At 36.7% G+C, this 22,500-nt stretch overlaps 1 protein-coding gene across 1 annotated transcript in view; it reads left to right on the forward strand.

Annotated features, from left to right (window-relative positions):
* LOC122329281 (plexin-A1-like) overlaps positions 1-22,500 on the forward strand; it is a 150,287-nt gene that overhangs the window by 110,651 nt on the left and 17,136 nt on the right. Inside the window, exons 9-10 of the mRNA XM_043225500.1 lie at positions 2,662-2,776; positions 15,819-16,019. Of these exons, the coding sequence (XP_043081435.1) occupies positions 2,662-2,776; positions 15,819-16,019 (316 nt within the window). The remainder of the gene's footprint in view (positions 1-2,661; positions 2,777-15,818; positions 16,020-22,500) is intronic.

The raw sequence follows: 22,500 nt of genomic DNA on the forward strand, positions 1-22,500 counted from the left end.
GCTTTATCATGCACCAGCAGCGGACGTGAGCGTAAGCCTTTGAACATTTGGCACAGACAGGGGAAGAGGCGTAGAGCGCACTTCTCGCCTCTTTGTGACGCTCTCGCTGACCGCAGAAGCCTTTTCATGATATGAGAAAAGAACTGGGCGTCTGAGGAAAATTTGGGAGCGGTGAGCTACATGCAGCTCGCAGAGTGTGTTTTAAAACACTGTGGAAGTGGCACTGTGTGTAGACCGTACTTCAGCGCTCCAAGGGCTTCTTATTTTAGCTAATTGGTTTTTTTATTTAATGAAGTCATTTAAAGGTATTCCAGGTCCCTTTGTGTTTCATTTTGTATTAAAATACTTTTTAGTTTAACTCGACATGAAATAAAAAACAACCCTGTTTACTTAATGCACAATTATGACCATATTCAGAAAGATTTATGTTATTTTGAAGATGATGGTGATGACGATAAAAATAACGAAAATAACAAAAATAGTAAATAGAATTAATTGTCTGATGGTAAGATGATCATATTTAAATAATTATGAAATATTAAATTAGTTCATTTACAACAAAAACAACAATAATACTAATTTGTCTCTATGTTCTAATATAAATATATTACAAAATATTATATTGAATAATATTACTAAAATATATTTTAGTATAATATTATGGTGATATTAATTTGCTTACTTTTTATAAATATTAAATAATGATATTATTTATAATAGAATTAGTCAAGAATCAAGTATATGTCATATGGTGTGACAGAAAATTATAGAACAAAAAAAACAGCAAACAAAAAAAATGTTTGTTTAACATTTATTAATTTACTAAATAACCTTTAACAGAAAGATGGAGTGTTCTGGAAATCTTTTTGGTGACACTAGTGGTGCAGAAATTACTCACTTCACCTTTAATTTACAGTTGTGAAATGGTTTAGAAGTGCTGCACAAATCTGTTTCTACCACTTATGTCAAGCTCAATTCATTCTGGAGTTCATGGCGAATGCGTGATAAGAAAGTGCTCCCACGCAACTCTTGTATTATGACTTTTTGAGACATGACTCTGAGACTAGAGTACAGATCAGAGTCCTTGTCCTCCCCTGCCAAACGCCAACAAAATCTTCCTCTGTAACCATAGCAACGAAACCAACCTACACCTTTGTCTCTGCGCAATGTGTGGAAAGTTGACAGATCAGTGTTGTTTGTGACGTGTCTGGCATTCTTATTTTTTTCACCTTGAGGTGCCAACTCTGTCAAACGTGTTCTCAGTCGTTAAATGTCTTAACTGAACAAATCATCAGTGCCATTGATGTAAACGAATCATTTTAAACTGTCGAGTGTGAAGCTCTCTGGTCATTTCCTGTGTGTATTAACTGAATGAATGGATTGTTTGTGTGTTTTTGGTTTCTTTTCTGATGTCTTTTGATAAGAGCGTCTATTCACTCTGTCTTTGATCTGTCTCACTCTCTGTCCATCTCACACCGCATGCTCTCCATCACCTCTGCTTGAAAGATGAAAAGTGTTGAGAAAGGGAAAGAGAAGACATAAAAGAACTAGATTCATTTGAAAAGCCATCTTGGAAATAGGGTGTAATGGATGGTTGCTAGGGCACTAAATTAATAAATAGTGGTCTTTAGTGTGTTGCTAGGGTACTGATAGATGGTTGCATAGATGTTCAGAGTTTTTAGCTCATTATCGTGTGGTTGCCAGTGTTCTGGGTGGATGCTAGGGTGTTACTAAGGTGTTTCAGTGCATTATGTGGGTGCTAAGGTGTTGTGAATGCTTTAGCTCATAGTTCTGTTATTGTGTCCTGGGTAGATGCTAGGGTGTTGCTACGATGCTTTGTGCATTTTAGCTCATTGTTGTATGGTTGCTAGGGTGTTTCTATGGTATTCTGAGTGTTTCAATACATTGTGTGATTGCTAAGGTGTTCTGAGTGGGTGTTACGGTGCTGCTATGGTGTTCTGGATGTTTTAGCTCGTTGTTCTAAGTGTTCTGGGTGGATGCTAGGCTGTTACTAAGGTGTTCTGCTTGTTTCAGTCCATTATGTGATTGTTAGGGTTTTTGAAGCGGGTGCTAGGGTGTTGTTTGCATTTTAGTGCATTGTTGTGCGGTTTCTAGTGTGTTCTGGGTGGTTGCTATTGTTGCTGGAGTATTGCTAAGGTCTTCTAAATGCTTTGATAGATTACTGTGCAGTTGCTAGAGTGTTTGGGTGGTTACCAGGGCTTTGTTGTTATAACCGAGTTGTGGTTGTAGGGCTTAGTGGTTGTTAATAAGTTACTATACAAATGCTTGGGTGTTGCTAAGGTGTCCAGAGTGTTTTAGCACATCGTTATGTGATAGCTAAGGTGTTTTTGGTAGTTTTAGTGTGCTGCTGTGCAGTTGTTGGAGCATTCTGGTGAGAGCTGTCATTTTGCGAGATGGCTTCTATTGAGTTTGAATAATCTTTAGTGCGTTGCTATGCGCTTACCGGGGTGTTCTATGTTGGTGTTAGGCTTTGCTATGCAGTTTCGAAAGTGCTCTGAGAAAAAGATAATGATATAACTAGAGAAATATGCGAGTGCGTACAGTAGTTTGAAAATGTCACTGTTTGAATATAGAAAGCATCTGACTTGGCCATTAATAATCGAATAATACTCTATTTCTCTCGCTGTCTCTTCTTGATAGGTGTCTCTCCTGTGTGAACGGCTCCTTTCCTTGCCACTGGTGCAAATATCGACACATGTGCACCCACAATGCCAACGACTGCTCCTTCCAGGAGGGCCGCGTCAACATGTCTGAGGTCAGTCTATCCAATACAATACATACAATTACACGCAAAGCACTTTCTGAACACATCTCGCCTTTCATTTAAACGAAAATTGCTTTTCATGTTCGCGACCCATCACCAGCAAATCCAGGGGTGCAGATGCACACATGGGCGGTCATGTCCCATTTGCGAGCGTTGTTCTTTTCGCGCCGGCTTTGTGTGAGCAGCTGTTCTAAGGAGAGCGGCGCTGGATTAATGCACTTATAAACGGCACTGACTGAATGACTATGCAAATTGTATCGTGTTGTACATTTACAAATGCTACATTTGCATAAAAACCAATATCAATCACATCTCTCCCTCCTTTTGGTATGAGCGCTGGAAGTGCGCGAGGCGGCATTACGCGTGTACAGTGGGTTATGATTACCACACGCACACACGCATCAATCCTCCACATGCCCGTTCTCGACTGCCGAAGTCTTCTCAGGGGAGCATTTGTATCTCGAATCGCTTCGAGTCGACCAGGGGGCTGTTCACGCGCTCTGCAGCTGTTAAACAGCGCTTTCGCCATTGAGAGGGGCATTTGGGTGTAATGTGCATAAATGTTTACCATTTTCCAGCCTTATCGCCATTCACTCCCAAGCACCTTCCTGCTGTGCTGCAGTTTCCAATTCCTCAGTATTAGTAGATTTTTAGATCCCAGCTCAAAGCATTTGTGTCTTGCACTTGAGTAGTAGGCACTGTTGTACAATTTTTGCTCATGTAAGTCATCTCATATGCACTTAATTTCTAGCAACAATAATAATAATAATACTGTAATAATAATAAAAATAACAACAACTAAAACAATAATAATGTTGTTGTCTTAAAAACAACTAAAATAAGTTATTATTTGTAGTAGTAGTAGTAATAATAATGTTTTGACATATAATTCTAACAATGATAATAATTTTTTACATATTTTTTATTTTTCAGTTTTCATGATTTCAGTTAATGTTTATTTATTTAAATGACTATTTATGTTTACATGGATTTGTGAATAGAGTCAACTCTAACGAAACTGTTAAGCGCAATGTGTTGCAAAATGTCTTTAACCCTCTATCCTTGACTATATTCATAATGTATAAGGGCCTCGATAGCTTTATTGATTCTGTAGAATGGTTACTGCATAATGCAAATATCAAGGGCACAGTTTTTCATCAAGATGTTATTTTATTAGGCTATTTTTTTTAAGTCGCTCTGGTTAAAAGCGCCTGCTGCATAAATAAATGTAAATGTGAATTCATTAAGTATAATCCTTCAGCTAGAAAATTGTCTATCTTTGACAGTTAGTGTTACGCCTAGATTATTATATTATAGATAATTCATTTGGACAGTAGCTGGATCCCATTACGTCATATCCTGATATGAAGACATGAAGTCATGAAGAAGTTGCCATGTGTGGAGAGTAATAAATGCTGGAGAAATGCTCTTGACATGGAGGTTGGTGGTGTGTGGTGTTTATTGGGTGGAGGATGAAGGTGAGACACCGGTAGGGTTTTGTGGGTGAAGGTGTGGAATTGAAGCAGGGAGTGAAGGATAGGTGTTTCAGAACTGGTATCTTTAGGTAGCAGCGGTTAATAACCAGCGGTTGAAGTGAGATTTTGGAGATTGCTTTTCATTATTATCTGCAGTGGGGTCTCAAAAGCAAGTGAAGGTGCCTGCCTAGACAGCATTTCTGGAATCTTGGAAGAAGTCTGGTGATGACTGCAAAAATAAACACGAGGTTAACACCAGTGCTCCATGTTGTTTTTTCAGAGTGTACTTTTATACGGGTTGTTAATAATAATAATACTTAATTGATAATCAATATATTTTATAATAATAATACTACTAATAATAAAGTAACAAATAATATTTAATTGTTGTTATTAATAACAACAACAACATAATAATAATATCATGCTTTAGATAAATAATTCTTAATGTAATTAAAATAAATTATATGTGTGGTTGTATTTATGTCAAATGTATTTGCAAATAAATTTTTATTTAAAATTATATATCACAATATTCACTTTAGAAAATATTCTTATTAACAACAACATTATTATTATTATTATTATTATTGTTATTGACATTAAACAGACGAACTGCTTAAATATGACCAAAAAAATATACATTAAAGTGGTTTTGCTTTAGCTGTTTTTCTTTTTCCTTTTTTTATTGAATTATAGACAGGCTTTTCCACATATAAGACCGAAAATAGAGTTTCCTCGGTCTCTTTCGGAACGACTTCCTCTCTGCCATTATTAAAGCTCAGTCTTCGAACAACCTTACCTTAAAAAGTAGCCAAACATCCTCGCGAAGACATGAAAGATAAACCACGCAGTCACAGAGCGTAATGAGTCACATTTGCAAATCAAATGTATATAAATCAACATTTGCCTGACAGCGGATAAACAGAGGAACACATTAAATCTGACCAGGCGGAAAATTGCTTTAGTAAGCCACACTTGAGGAATCCACAAGGAGAAATAAACAAACATACATATAAACAAACAAACAAATAGCGCCGCTAACACATTCGTTCCAGCATTCGTTATTTGTGAACCCAGCTGTTGGCCAGTAGCTCATTTAGTCACACTTGGACAGCCGTTTTGCCCTTTTCTTGTGCCAAAAGTGCCCAACCATTTCACAGATCCGCACCGAAGGTCGTGCAGAGCCGGAATATTGAAATGCGTCCTGCATTCAGCTCCGCTTTTGGATTAATAGTGGAGTCGGTGTGCATCACGCTGTTTTCTGTTTCCAGCCTATACAGCATCTGTCGTCATGCAGGCACGCTCATAATGCGCCAACACTGGTTGTCCGTAAATGGACCGGAGAGACTGAATGAAAGCCGCTGACCCACCTCGGGAACCCAAGATTGCCGTAGTCGCTTTCATCCAACCCTATTGAGATACAGCCACCCAGTTTATAAGCGTAATGAATGGAGTTTGTTTTAAGGATGATGAAACTGGTGTTACGGCTGCGTTCTCCCGCTCATTTGAGACTCATTAGTGTGCGTCTCCGATGAGACAAATGGGGGTTTTGATAAATAAGTCATAGGGTGGTATATCGCCAAGGAGCTGCTCGATGCACCCGTGGGATCCGTGAGATTCAGTGATGCTCTGCCTCGCGTTTGCTCTTATAAACAAAGACACGTCACCCATGATAATAGCAGAAACGGCAAAGGATTGTGGGGTGTTTGTCCTCAGTTGGGTGCATGCTTGGTTAGCGTAAATAGGACAGTATATAGCTCTCATAATTCATACGGAGCTGTTAGCATTAAAAGCTTTCTGCTCAAAGCTGTTGTAACTACATTGTTGTCGGGTAATAAAATAATAACTTCTGCTACTTCCTGCAAATATTTTATCCATAGCATTTCAAAAGCTTTTCTGGGTGGTACGAGTACATAAGAGGGTAATATAGTTGTCAGCAGGAAGATAATTCAAAGAAAGCCTACACAGACACCAAAAACAAGTCGTTCTTTTGTCTTCTTGAAAGAAGGGTATATTCTCCGGCTTTCACAGCTTCAATTATAATCAGTATAACTAATATGCTGCCGCCGCTGAATATGGAAGCTGCACAGTTGAGTTGATCAGAGACTCTTTTTTTTTTTATCAGGACATCTATCGTGTTTATACTTTCTTCCTTTTTGCTTTGAGAGACTTAATTAAAAATAAGATGATATTTAGATTTCACTTCACTTTGTCACAGGAACCAATAATTTGATTTATTTAGATCCTTCATAATGTCTGTGTTTGGTCCATAAAGCTTGAAACTGTTAAAATAATACAAATTGAGTCTTGTGAACAGCCACAGAAAAGTAATTTAAAAAGATTTGTCAGTGTTTGTAACCGTAACTGGTTACATATTTTATCCGTAACTAGTTGTCTATTCAAGTCATAGTTTACCCCATATATCATTATTATATAAAATATTAATATGAATTAATCATTATGTAAGAATATTAATAATAATACTAATATTAATAGTAAATTCTGCATTGTGGTAATATTTTACGACAGCTATGCACGTCATATTACTGTAAGGCAAAAAAAAAAAACAAACGTATTCTCATTACTGTAACACAAAATAATTATATTTATGCAGATTTATGCTGTTTTATAGTTATGAGAATCTAATCAAAATCCCCAGTAAGAATAATGAGACTAAAAAAACATCCAAACACATTATGGTAATGATAATTTGGGGCAATTTTTGTTAATTATTGTCATGAAAATAATGTTGCAGTAAAATCATAGTCATTTAAATAAGCTTGATTTACTTCATGCACAATATCATTTATTTTTATTTAATAATTTTTGTAATATTATTAGTTGTATTATTATATATATTATATATATATCAGTTTTATTGCTCTTGGTTTTCTTGGTGAAATGTGACCTGGACGCGTCTACTCTTCCAGTTTTGATGCGAAATGACCAAGACGTTCTATTTTTTATTAAATTATTTTTATGTCCAAACATAGTGCCATGCTCCATTTTGCAGCATTTTTGTTTTCCGTTATGTAGGACATGATGCTTTTATGTGAGACCTTGATTTAAAATTCAATCTGTATGCATGTCTCTTTCAGTACATGCATAATTTGAATAGAACACGTGAACACTGAATTAGATTCTTAATGGGCCGTCCGCATCTTCCTCGCTGACCTCTAGCACTGAACTAAACTGCACTCGCACAGGTTTCGATCTGCGCTTTCTTTCCTCTTGCACTTCTGGCTTCCAAACTCCACCCAGCTCTGATTTAGCTTCTGTCCCGTTTGGCTGTCAGGTGTTTCTTCATCCTTCGCTCCCTCTCTTTTTCTCTCGCTCGTTCCCTCTCTCAAATCTCTGCCCAGCTCCCGCAAACACTCTGTAAATTCCCGTCTCCCGTGCCTCTGATCCCAGGCACCGGCTTTGACGAACAGCCGAGGACGGAGCTCAGAGAAGCCGGTCTCTGGATCAGTATTCCAGCAGCCGTTCCAAGAATGCATGCCTCACCTCGTGCCATTTCAGTTCCTTGAGTGACTCCATATCAAATGCTGCCTTCATCATTCCCGTCGCCTCATCCTCTCGGGATAACGGCGACAAGTGTTCATCGTAATTAATCAATAAATCAGAAAGGCAATTAGCAGAAACGGGGACCCCGCAACGCACCCTCACCTTTGTTGTTTGATGCCGGTCCATCCCGCTGTGTTGCGCTGTGAGCTCAAAGCCCCTCAGTTCCCATTCTCTCTGGCACTGGGCCTCTCGGAGGGATCTAAGGCTGCCACTGATCTGTGGCTTTAATTATTCAAAGTGTATTAAATCTTAATTTCCAGATGCCTCAGCGTCTGTCTGCCTAATGGAGACCGAAGATGAATTTTACATTCAGGAGTCAAGGAGATGGCTCGAGCACTTGCAACTTCTTGGGTGGTGCCAAGAATTCGGGGCCAGGACCGGGTTTCTCATGCTGTTTTAACTCAGTCCGGTATAGTCATAAAGAATTTTTACTGTATTATTTTTACTGTATTTGCTGAGAGGGCAAAAACCTTTTCATGCTATGTTATAAATTAGCTACTGTGTAGCAAATAGGTAGATGGGGTAAGATTGACAATTTGTTTACTAGCCATCCAATAACCATCCTAATTCATGTACTTTTTTATGATAATTTGTTTGGTTGTTGGTTGTTTGTTTATAAACTTTTATATGTTTTTTTTTAGCACGCTTAAAGCACGTTTAGCACGCTTAAAGCACGTTAGCATATGTGCACAGTAAAATCAACTCATTTGTCAATAATTTCCTTCAAAGCATTGTCTCCTTATCCCCATACATTCAGATTTATATCATTCTAATTTCTGTAGATTTTTACTTATACTAATATTTGTTATTTTTATTTTTAGTAGTAGTAATTGGATTAGCATACTGAAACATGTTGTGCTTGGTAAAAATCATTATATAAACAGCTGTTTGCATGGTAAAATCATTATACTTGAATTAATTTACTTTTAAAGCATTGTTGCTTTGTCCGTGCGCATTCAGTTGGCTGTCTTTAGCAATTGTTTTCCAACCTTTTTCAATTAGCACTAGCACTTAGCATTCTTTTTCAACAGAGTTGCTTCAGCTAGCCTGTTGAAAACATGTTGTGCTTATGCTGTTTCACAGTGAAATCTCAGTATGTTTCCTAAAAACACCATCTCTAAATATGTATAGCATTTCAATATCTGAGTGCCCTGTAAGAAGTGTTCAGTCCAAAGCAGGTGAACCCAGTGCCCATTCCTTAAAACTGAAACGCCCACCCATTGGTCAATTTGTATTATCCCCGGTAGCCGTATGGAAACATCTTATATAATCAATATCGCTATGAGTAACTGGTCTCCAGGTTTGCTAACACGTATCGGTTTGTATTAAGTCACATCTTGCTAAGTTTTGAGTGGCGCTCTATTTTCGAGCCTCGTGTGGGCGGACACTCTAAAGCCCTTTTAGACTTCAAAGTCCCTTTCATTCGACAACAGGCTCCTCTCAGAGTGGATGGATCCACGAGTTGTTTCCCCCTCACCGTTTGGCCCTTACTAGTCAACGAGCTCCAGACTGCCTAATTAGATGGCAGCTCAGTTCCTCATCTGTTACCCTGATAAGACTTGCCAAAATATGTAATTAAAAACGCTACTAGGATTTAAAGAATTTTGGTGATGCTGCCCTTGAGTTGTTGCTAGTAATTGGTTAGACATAATAACAGGCTTGTCAAGTCATTTAAGGACTCAGTCAATAGTGATATTGCACGGACGACCAGCTAATGCAGCACTGTTGTTCCTACTACCCTAACAATAGCTGTGACGAAGAACTGTAAGTAACCTTAGAACTAAACTGCCATAGCCACTTTTGGGATGGTAAGATCAATAGCACTGTTTTGATTAGTTCTGAATGGTAACAATTACAATTATGTAATTGTTTAAAAGCGGCAATCAATCGTTTAAAATCCACTCACAGTATGTAATTTTTTTTGACATATTATCAAATGACCATGTCCACATAGCATTATAGCATTTTAATACTTTTAATTCGTAAATTTTACTTTTTATTTAAAGAAAAACCTATATGACATTTGTTGGTGGTTGTTTTTGGCTTGATTATTTTCATCTAAAATATGGCACACTGTTGCTTCAAGCAATGGTATGAACGTCAATGTAAATTGTGTTTTTAATTAATCGCAATTCAAATTTCAAAAGAATAATCGACAATTGTGATTTTTGTCATAATCGTCCAGCCCTTAGTACCATGTCCACTAAACCAAAAAAATAAAAAAATAAACAACTAATTGAAAAATGCTGAATTAATACTGCTAAAACTGAAATATACTTAAAGATTTTTAAAGATTTTTTTTTTATAATATTAGTAGCAGCAGCAGCAGCAGCATCAGTAGTAGTAGTAATAAAAAAGCATAAATTCTAATAAATGAAATGTATAAATTCTAACAAAAATGACACACATAAAAAAAAGCCAATAAATTAGTACAAAAACACTTCTGTACCTTCCATGGTATTTTTGGAAGCACCCTGGAGCACTGTATATAAATACTGTAGTACAGTTTAGTTCCATGGTAACACCATCACTGCAGAATTATAATTTTTTTTAGAAAGAGATGGCACTCTGAAGAATACTATAGTAGTACCAAACCACTTTTTGGTTCATTTGTGCTACACTTACAGAGAAATGCTTTGGCAGTTCTGTGGTACTGAATGACGATCATATTAAATACCATCTACTCCTGGCTGTCTCATATAATACCGAAGTATCACCGTGATGCATTTCTTCTAAATGTAGAACATTCATTCTAACCAGTTCGAATACAAATTCTGTTCCTATGCGATTGAAATGCATTTCCAACTCGGAAGCGAGGGAATGTGGATGATCCACAGAAGTGGGCTGCGTTTGCTGTGTTTGCAGTGTGGGCTTTACTTTGCTTAACGCTCCATGAGCACCATCTCCGCATCGCCTCACAGCCTCTTTAGACCGAGAGAGAGAAGTAGAAAATGTGCGAGAACGAGGAAGAAAAGAGCAGCAGATATCATGTTTTGCTTGCAGGAGCATTGCTAGAGGCAGCAGTTGAGCAAAACAAACAGCAGACTAGCAGAGCAGCGCTGCCAGCTACCAGAGCCAAAAAAACAGCCCTCCTCTTTCCCTCCGCACGGCTTCCCAGCAATCCTATACTACACACTGCAGCTCTCTGCATGCGCTTCCACGTCCGTTTCATACGAATGTCGAAATGTTATTCAAATTAATTGCATGACATGCAGATTAATTAATTGAATTCATCACGTGTTTCAATACTTGCTAAGAAAAGCCCCCAAATGAAGACATTAGTCTACATCCATGTGACAGACGGGTGAATAGATACTATAAGAAATGTCTTTAGAAGTGATTTTTCTAGCTAATGGACTGTTTACACGGGATGCTTGCTTGTATTCTTTCTTAATTTCTTTATTGTTATCCTTGCTCTGTTTACATGCAGACTAACATATTTTGCCGTTTAGTCGATTCTTGTACCATGAGGGCTGATTTTAAAACAAATAACAAGACTTGAGGTCCTGGAGCATTCTCTTGTGTGGATTATTTCATGTCATCACATGATTAGAACTGGCAATTTTTATGCAAAAACAACAAAATCCATTGTTATATCGGTGAATATTAATGCACATAATTAGAATTATTCTTTGTATTCACATTAACAAGAAGCTTTTATACTGTATTTAATTTGCCACAGTGTTTCAGTCAAATCATTGTTGATCTGACTGACAATTTTTAATTACGCAATATATTTTTATACTGTTATTTGTTTTGTTTTATTTCTTGGCTAAGAACCATATACATACATATATTATATTATATTATATATTTTTTTCTTTTTATATTTATTTATGCTAATATATAATATTTTGCATGTATGCATGCAACACCACAAAATTATTTTACAGTGAATTTATTTTACTTTTTTATTCAGTTTTATTTATTTGAACTCATTTGACTATTGGAAGTACGAAACATGAATTTAATTTGAAATCAAATTTATTTTTCTAAATTAATTTGAAACTTAACACCGAAATCATAGCTGATCTGATTTAACTCACGTTATTTCATTTAGTTTCATTTAATTTCTCTTTTGGTTACGAAGCGAGACCATTAACGTGACTAATTCCCAGAGATATGCTAAAAAAGTAGACATACAGTGGAATTTTCGGGCATTCCACGCGTACATTTATAATGCAGTCTAGCAGAGTGTTAAATATTGCACCAGAAGCCGCGGTGGAAAGCTTCAGCCTCAGTCAGATGGATTGGAAGTTTTCGAAGTTGAACATGTGAGTTTGCTGCGAGCTCATTCCCACTATGTGATTCAGCGCTGTGGGGGCGCACACCGCATGATAACCTGGATTCCCGGCTCACCGGAGCCGCAGTCATTTCAAAGCAAATAAAGGCAGTAAAAGGGAGAAAACGCGAAACACTTCAAAGGAATCCCCGCGGTACACCATTATTCCGTTGTGCTCAGCAAGTGTGCCATCTGATCTGCTCTTTCAACCCTGTTTTGACACCTGTCAGGGTACTTAATAAAATAGTTTCCCACGTTTTTTTTTTTTTTTTTTTTTTTTCCATTTTGCTTTAGCACTTGTGCTTTCTTAGTCTTATTACTCTTGCAAAAAGTAATGCTGTGCCACAGTTCAGTAATGATATCTGATGGAAAACTACACTATTTAAGAAGTACCATGGTATTTTTTTGGTAAGTGTCTCTCTTTCTCAGCCTGTTTCTTTGTATTTAAATGTAGCTTTTTTTCCATTCCATTTTCTCACACCCTTTCAAACGCACATTTCCATTTTTCCGTGGGGCTGGACTCGCATCTCTTGAAAAAGGCATCTTTTTCTTATCAGATGGTTGGAGCGTTTCATTAAATGTGTAGTTTTACGGCTATCCGTTTCCACCTGTGTGTTTTGATTGGCGAAGCGAATGGCAGAGCCACGAGCAAAGCGTCTCTTAGCACCAGTCAGGTGGCATAGCTTGACCGATAGCAGTTCTCTTATTGGCTCTCAGCCGTTCTTATCGTTTCTCCCTTTTGCCTCGCACAGTTGCGAGCTGAATAGACTTTGTTAAATTACATTGTGTCACATTTGCAGATTATTTTCGGAATGAAGCCAAGCTAATCAGGGTAATTAGATTTCATGGCAGTTTAGTGAAAAAACAAACTGACAAACTTACAAACAAGCTGAGTGTGAAGGGATAGCAGAACTAATGATGAACTAATGATGCCAAAGCATTGGTCTTTGAAGATATGCCCAATAGTATGTCCCATAGAAACTAATATGATGGTAAATAAAACAGAATTTAATACACATTTATATAATGTACATATACATTTATTTACATTTATTTAATATACATTTACATCCATTTATATGAACTACCTAAAATATATAAATAAAATATATTGCAGTATTTACAGTAATTTATAGTATTTAAAAAAAAATACTGTATAAACAATTTATTTTCACATTACATAATTTAAATTCTTTATATAAATCAACACATAAAAGTATATATGTTATTTGTATATTATATTAAAATAGAAAAATTATATATATATATATATATATATATATATTTTTTTTTTTTGTGTATATTTTATGTGTGTATATTTATGTGTGTGTGTGTGTGTGTGTGTCTGCTTAATAAATGCTGAATTTATTAATGAATTTATTATATGCATTTATGTACATAAATATTACATTTATAATGTAATAGATTATTATAATATACACATTTTATGTAAAATGTATTTATTTTTTACGTTTTATTATTAAAACATAATTTATTATTTACATTATATATCATTATTTTGCACAATTATACACACACACACACACTCACATATTCAGCATTGCAATAAATAATTTGATATATTCACCTTTTTTATGTATTTAACATTTATATGTATTCATCAGAATCATATTCCAATCAGTTATTTAGACATAGAACAGGTACCATGGTAATACAGTGTTTTTCGGACCTGTGCTTATTCAGCCTTTAAACGTGCATGTATTTAACATGCAGGCATCGTTCTGACCAGCAGCGTAAACGCGTTTCCTTTTAAACCTTTAGCAGTGAACATATAGTTTTGGGTCTGTGTGCTGCGTTCTTGGGAAACTGATAAGGGCTCTCTGTGCTCAGCATACAGGCCTTTATTGACTCTGAACAAATTGCACCTTTTCATTAGCAGTGAAACCCTCACCTTTGTGTACCACACAGTAATTGAACACTAACACAGGCTCGCTCTATTGAAGGGGGGGTGCATCACAGTCTATTTATTCAGTCACAACCGAATCGAGAGCACAGAACAGTATTAATAAGGAGACTGCCGCCCGAGGCAATTAAACCAGCAGCCCAATGGAACTCTGCAGAGTCACCGAGCCGCATGTGGCTTTCCCATCAGGTTTGTTTACAGAGCCCTCGCCGTGGCAGCGCTAGCTCATATCTCCGGTAGATTTTAATAACGCTGCTGGTGTTCCGTACTCCTCCCATTCAATTAGAACCACAGGCAGGGTAAATAGGAAATGAGGGTAACAAGTTCAGACGCTCTATCAGACTGTGATTGGATGGATCAGGGGAAGAGCTACCCTGTGTTGCATTTTTTTACACATCACCTGCAATTGTACTATGTAAATACTGTGGTGGTATCATTCAGTACCATGAATTATTGCAAAAACATTGTTTCGTTTCATTCGTTCGTTCATTTAGACATTTAGACATTTAGACATTTAGTCATTTAGACATTTTTTTAGACAAATTCATGTTTTAAGTCATATGTCTTCCCAACCCAAAATAAGTCATATACATACAATATGCATACAATTTATAGTGTAATAGATTAATATAATGCATGAATTTTAATATAATACGTATTTAAATATTTAAGTTATTAATAAATACACACAAATATATATATATATATATATATATATATAGATATAGATATATATATAGATATATATAGATAGATATATATTTATTTATATTTTTATATTTATTTATATTTTTATATTTCTAATCTAGTAGATTTAAAAAAAAATTCATTTTAATATAATAGATATTTAAATATTTAAGTTAACATTTTCTGTAGTTTTGATTCCCTCAACCAACTGATGCATCATGTTATATGTTTTTTTTTTTTCCTTCTGCATCAAAGCATCAATAAGAAAGGTTGCTGCTTTGATCTAGCTGTATCCTTCCATCATGTACTGCTGGTGTTTGTTTTTTTTTTGTTTTTTTTTGTTTGGATTTTATACCCGAGATGTTTGTGAAAACAGTATGTGGACAAATCCAGCTGCCACCTCGCTATGCCATTTACTTATTTTTTTCAAGCTAAAATGGTAATTTTTAATTTGTCGTATGAATGCACTTATGCCAAACACTAGACGTGGAGTATCTACATTTGAGCAGAGGTCTTGCCGGGTAAGATCTCATGCCCATGGTTCTGCTTCTGCCTAGTTAAAGTGCACAGTTGGCATCATAACTCGGGTGCCGGTGCCAAGTCTTTAAAATGGCACACGCCCTCAAAAAGCTTAATTGCATCTTGCTCTGTGCCCTGGTTTTCCAATCTGTTGGCATGACAACGGTGGCGATGGCCTTGAAGTCCTCCTCTCGCATCCTTCATATCCTCGTCTTCACTCGCTCTTGATTTAGCGGCATCACTGAAGGGGCTGCCATGTCTGAATAGCCACATTTACTTGAGTAGTAAGATCAGAAGTGTTTTTGATCTTCTTTTGATGCACCTCAGTACAGTTATTTTATCTCTCAACATTGTAATAGCAAGTCATTATGTTTTGTGTAGAGCTGTTTCGTGCGATGTCTCTGTGTGTAAAAACACATGACAAAGATAAACGTTGTGTTGTGTACATCTATCGTGTGTGTCATATAAACCTGAAGTGTTTCGATTATCACCACGCAGAGATAATATTGACATTTAGCGGTCTCTTTAATCACGTTTTGTTTAAATGATCTAAAAATGAAAACTTGTTTTGGTTTACAGGAGTGTCCCCAGATCCTGCCGTCCACTCAGATCTACATCCCTGTTGGTGTGATGAAGCCCATCACTTTGTTGGCCCGGAATCTTCCACAGCCTCAGTCTGGGCAGAGGAACTACGAGTGCATCTTCTATATTCAGGGGAAGGAGTACAGTGTCACTGCGTTGCGTTTCAACAGCACCAGCATACAGTGTCAGAAGACCATGGTAAGTAAACTTTTTGTTGTTTGGTGTTTTAAATGATTTTTATTGTTTCTTAGAGGTTGCTCTTTCATAGCTCAGCTCGGTTATTAGCTGTGTCGCTTGAACCAATTTTTATTAAACCAGCTTGATTTAATGAGATCTATTGATCGTATTGACCAAGGGCTTGTTAAATAGATCAAAATTAAAGACATTTATAATGTCGCAAAAGTATCGTTGTTTCCACAAAATTTCAGCACATCTGATTTCGACATTTATAATATTAAGAAATGTTCCTTGAATGAACATGAAATGAACGACTTTTTTTGCGTTGCACTAAAAACTGGAGTAGTATCGCTGTGTGATTTTATGAGAAATGTTCGAATTGATTTTGAGATTTTTGGTTTGTATACTCTAGAGACACATGAGAGGACTGGAATAGGAGACTTTAATTTAAAAGCCTTAATTTGCTCTACATTTGATTGCATTACTTGCAGTTGAGTAGCTAATGGCATCTCATCTGGGATTTTCTGTCTTTCGGAAGGAAATTTCTAGCCAAACATATTGTAGAGGGTGTCGTGTGTGTTTTACGATCACATGGGCCAGTGGACCTGCGCCGCAGGCAAATGGACCGAAAGTCATTCTGACAAGCTGTGACCCCTTAAATCGTCACATCTCCGTGAGTTGTTTAAGGGCTATTATTGGTGGAAAAATGCTATTCCAAATAGCTGGCCATTTTCTTACAGCACTGCTGACACAAGCCTTCCCCTTCATTACCTTTTGGCCAATCAACATTTTGTCTGGCTGTCAAAAATCCCATCAGGCACTGGGCAGGCACTGGTGGACCATTAGGGCCTGATGAAACACGTGCCACTTGTTATCGTTTTAACAGACTGCTTTGCAAAGGCAGTCATTAGTGGCAGAGAGAGGTAGCTCGGGTATTTGATGGCACTGTGACACTTCTCACCATGCCTTATTGATGGCCGTTACAGGACGCAGCCTCTTTCTCTTTTGTGTTGAGATTCCTGGTGTTACTGAGGGGGAGCTAATTACACGGCTAAGAGTTTGCAGAGAGCTGTCTCGCTAAAGACTTTATCGACTGTTTGCTGTCGCGGCCGTTTCAAATCAACAGCGATTGGCGCGTCACTGATGAGAAGCTATTCCTCTGTCTCCGCTGGCTGGAAGCATCAGCCAGAGTGATGTTAACTTTAACAGTCAACGAGAGCGAAAAACAGCGGGCTGATAAGCGACCTGTTCTCTTCTGATTTGGCAAAGGAAGGTGGAAGCGATACCGGCGCTTTAGTGGTTTCTTAAAGGGATTGTTCAGCCAAAAATGAAAATTGTGTGATCAATTATTCAGCCTCAGATCATTTCTTCTTAAGACAAATAAAAATATTTAAGGGAATGTTGTTGAACAAATAGTCAATGGTAGCCATTGACTTCCATTGGATAGAAAAAATAATATGACCCTGAATTTTTGTAAACGGAAATAAATAATGCTGAATAAATAAGCTTTCCATTGGTGTATGTTTTGTTAGGATTGCACACAATATTTGGTTGAGGTACAACTATGTGAAAATCTGGAATCTGAGGGTGAAAATATTGAGAAAAGTTTTGGTATATTTACAGATGTGTCTACAGATATATTAAAATATCTTCATGGAACATAAACTTTACTTAATATCCTAATGATTTTTGGAATTTTTTTTTTTACAAATATACCCCAGCAATGTAAGACTTAAGGTCCAAAGTCACACATATCCAATCATTTTTGGATGAAACGTCAGTTTGTTCTGAATGAGTTTCTCAAAGGTAGTCTAAAGTTGACTCAAAAATGACAATTGTGTTGTGCCTTTCTTTTCTCTTTGGAATACAAAATTAGAAATTCTGTTTGTTTTATTAGTCACCCATGTCCATTCATTTATAATGAATGGGTACTGGAGCTTTTGAGCTTCATAAAAGGACTCAAAAGCACCACGAAAACATCATAAATGTGGTCCGTATGACTCAGTCTTTTGAGGTTTTTTGATAACTTTGTGTGATGAAAAGACCTAGAATTAAGTTGGATTTCACTTATATTCTCTCCCTTCACTGCTGCCACTGGATCATTGAATCTGTGAATCATTTCAACCGGTTCATTGAAAAGATCCAACTCAAATAATGATTCATGCAAGCTTTGATTCAAACGGTCATTGATTCTCTTGGGAACAGTCTTAATGACCTGCATTTTTAAATAATGACTTAAAGTTTTCTGTAGTTATCACATGACTTCAAAAGCATTGAACGTAGCAAATGAGTCATTTGAACTACTTTTATGTTATTGTATGGTCTCCTTTTTTTGTTCTCAGAAGAATCAATTAGAAAATCCTGTGACTTTGTTCGGATATTGTGGTTTAAGTACAAAAAGTAGCATGTTCATTTGCTAAATACTTCCTAAGCTCAGTCTGATTGTATAGCGAATGTTATTTAACAATTATGAATTGCAGTCGGTCATCTTTATCTCAGTTGACGTTCTAAGAAAGGTGGTTTTCCTTACTTTTCCCTGGTCATCCGCGGTTTATCCCTGTGACGGAACCACGCCGGGTTTGGTTCTGTGCTGCTGGGTATTCAGACAGCCTGTCACTCCTAATGAGAGCCGCAATTACAGCCGTGTTAAGATCCCACTGCAATTACACCATTAAATGCCAGCAATTATCAGTTACTTAGCGTGCAGTGATTTTAGCATGAGTGCTGTGTAGCCCTGCGTGAGAGTTCCATTACCAGAAGTAGGAGCATGTTTAGAATGACAGGCTTTGGCATAGATCAAGAGTCACTATTGTTTAAGTCATTCACAGAGTCACTCCTTACAGATTAAATGACTGTTCGTCAATAGGCTCTGGCTGAATCGGTCCCGGAACATTCCAAGGACTTCCGCGTTTGAACTCTTTGGCTGAGGTGCCAGACGGCAGGTCGAACATGAATCACCCGCCAAAGCCCCTGCAGTTCTTTTCATTCACGCCGCAGAAACTTTTCCATCTGAATGGTTAATTACGACGCTGACTAACGCTTCGGTTGAATTTAGAGGGATTTGAACGGTTTGCTTTGCCATAACAGCGCTGATTCTGAGAAAGGAGATTTTAAAGTCGCCGTGGGCAGTGTTAGGGAACAACATGTTACATAATCAGGTTACTTTTTGTTAAAATAAAGAAACATGTTACTTTTGTGAATTTGCATCATGACATATAAGTTGTTTTGAATATTGCACACACACACACACACACACACATATATATATATATATATATATATATATACAAAAGTATTAAAATCATACTAGACGTTAGTAGTTATATTATTATATAAATTATACTAGTCAGCAGACATACTGACAAACCATTTCTAAAAGAAATTCTAATAATATGGAAAATATTACTTTTATTTGCAAAATATTTCCCTAATCAAGTGACTTTAGCAAATTACACAGCCTTATCTGTGTTTGCTATGAAAATAAAGTTATTATGGTGACAGATGTGAAAGAATATTCCAGAAAAGTGTACAAATGCATAACGAAATCAAACGTTTAAGATTGCGCGGCACAAGATGGTGAGTGTATTTTTCTCAGGAGTTACAGCTTTCTTCAGCGCTGGTCGTTGGAGGTCAAGCACGTGCCAGGTACTGTAGATCCGAGGCAACAGCTGGCAGGTGGAGTCTCGGGCTCACGGCGGGCAGATGGCTGGTGTAGTATGATTAGGGAGGGGGAGCTGATTGTGTTTGCCTGAGATTGATCAATTCGATCCTTTGTCTGACTGCTTAAGACAATAGAGAGACGGGTTAATAAAACACGACGGTGTGTTGGGACGCAGAGGGAAGCGGGCAGTCCTGATTCAATCGATTGAGTAAACAAAGGATATAGAGCTTAGGATGAGATGTGCTGAGAGGAGGAACATCATTGAGCATTAGCAGGTTGATACTGAAGAGGAAGAACTTATTATCTGAGTTTGGGTTGTTTGTATAGGCGTTTGTCGAGATGCCGGTAGATTTATTCAGATAGCCATGTATACGTTTCTTTTAAAAGAAATTCGAACTGGAAAAAAGTGATGTGAAATGCTTAAGAGATTAAGACTGATGCGCAAATTCTCTTTTTTAGTAGTGATCCGATCTTGACATCCGGACTGCTGTGTTTTTAATCATAATGTATATCAAAACATTTATTTATACTGTGGCACATGCAGGATGAAAATGCTAGGATACAGATAAAAATTCTGTAATATTTTGCAACAAGGATTTATACGTTAACATTGCCTAGCGCTAACAAGCAATATGTTTACAGCGCTTATTAATGCTCGTTTCTAAATTTTTGCTCATTCTCTTGCAATTTTTGGAAACTAAAGATTCATAAAAGACACAAAGTGCAAATTTCGGATAGTTATACCATTTCATGTTAAGTTTATTATTAGTGCACAGTACTTATAATTCCATAATTTGTATGTAATTTGTATGTGTGTGTGTTTGTGTGTGCGTGTGTGTGTGTGTGTGTGTGTGTTATTTTATTTATTTATTTATTTTTAATTATGAAAATTTTAAATATAGTTGTTTTTTTTTGTTAATAATAATAAGTCAACTTAGTTGAAAATCCTTAAAGGGATAGTTCACTTCACTTCAGAATTCAAATTTGCCATCATTTACTCAACTATTTACTCATATGTTGTTCTAAACCTTTACAACTGAATGCAAAATATTGATAAATGCCTTCTTTTATTTGTCCATACAATGAAAGACAATAGGGTTCAATGCCATTAGGGACCTTATTGACTTTCATTGTATGGATGATAACAATTAACAACATTCTTCAAATGATCTTCTTTTGTGTTTCACTGAGGTAAGACTTCATGCATCACAGAATATACATTTTTTTGACATGCTGTTCCTTTAAGACTCATAAACAAAGGCAGCTATATGTTTGTGGGCAACTTTCGTAGATTTGGCCCTGGAACCAGCACAAATTTGGTGGAAAAGAGGTAGACTTGAGGAAATCAAATGAAGGAGTGAAGATGGGTGTATAAAAGACGAGACAAGAGGCCTAAAGTCACTCTCTCTCTCTCGGAGCGCCACAGCTCAGGACCCAGGAGATGAACAGAACAGGCTGATGGTATCACACTCTGCTTTACAACATTACCTTCAGCTCAGATAAATGACCAGAGAGAGAGAACGAGAGACTGACAGAGAAAACACAATGATGGAAAGGAACGGAGGGGGAAAGGGAAGAAAAATCTCGGCCAGAATCTCCTCTATGCCGTCTACAGCAAAATGAGGACTATCGGGAGAGTTTGATAGGATCCAATTAAAAGCCGTCGTAGATAAAATGATGATGAATTGCAGTCGTGCAGCAGAAAGATGGTTTGCTTCAGACTCAACACACCAGTTCCTCCCCAAACACTTCCACGGAAAGGAAGGAGGGAAAAATGAGCGGAGGAGGAGGGTCATCATTTTTGAGGAAGGGAACGGGAAGCAGCTTTTGTATGTTGTAGGGAAGAGGGAGAGGTGAATAACTGAAGGAGTCTCGCTTGCTTCCCACAGCGGGGTTAAGAGTGTGTCAGACGCTCCTGTGGAGACGAGCTCCTGCTAGGAAGAAGATTCACCATGAGCTCTGAGCTTAATTCAAGAGCTTCAGCCACTTGACGAAAAACGCTCTCATTGCGAAAAACAACACAGCAGTTGCACCAGTAAAACAACTCTGCATAATGAGTTAGCGATACGTTTTGATAGCTTTTTCCATCTTCAAAAGTAGTTCTATTTAGAGATTTCAGCAAACTACAAATCACGAGTGTACAATGTGTTATGTATAAAATATATCAGATATTCTGCTTATTAGATATTTAATCTATTATAATTAAATGTTTTAGTTTATTATGTAATTGCAGGCAGTGGAATATTTACTTTTTTGTTCTTAATTCTTTTGTACTTAATATGTTTTTCTATTTGATTTTTATTACATTTTATTAAATGTTCATTCAATTTATGTATATATGCATGTGTATAATTAAAATTAAAATGAAGCATACGAAATTTTACATATTTTAATGTATAAAAAAATTTGCAATTTTAAAATATATTTATAAAATTACATTAAATTATTATAATACAATACAAAATAACTTACTTTTTAATTGAAATTATAATTTTTATATTTATTTTTATTTAAATTGTATATTTGTACACGAAAAAAAAGTAAAAAAATATTTTCACAGCAATTAACATTTCATTAAATTCATTAAATATTTCAGAAGATGCTTGTTAACGAATAACAATGACATTTTTAATTCTGTAGGACCAAAATAATAAATTTTGGGTGTTGGATTTGTTTGTGTTAAGTGTGTGTGTGTGTGTGTGTGTGTGTGTGTGTGTGTGTGTGTGTGTGTGTGTGTGTGTGTGTTAAACCCCCTCCCGATGTGCTGATGTGTTATTTTTACCAAGGCGCACAGGTATGCTATCAAAATGACTAATTATATAAGACTGACCCACACAAAAG

Source organism: Puntigrus tetrazona, chromosome 23 (genome assembly GCF_018831695.1).
Source record: "Puntigrus tetrazona isolate hp1 chromosome 23, ASM1883169v1, whole genome shotgun sequence".
Lineage (NCBI taxonomy): Eukaryota > Metazoa > Chordata > Actinopteri > Cypriniformes > Cyprinidae > Puntigrus > Puntigrus tetrazona.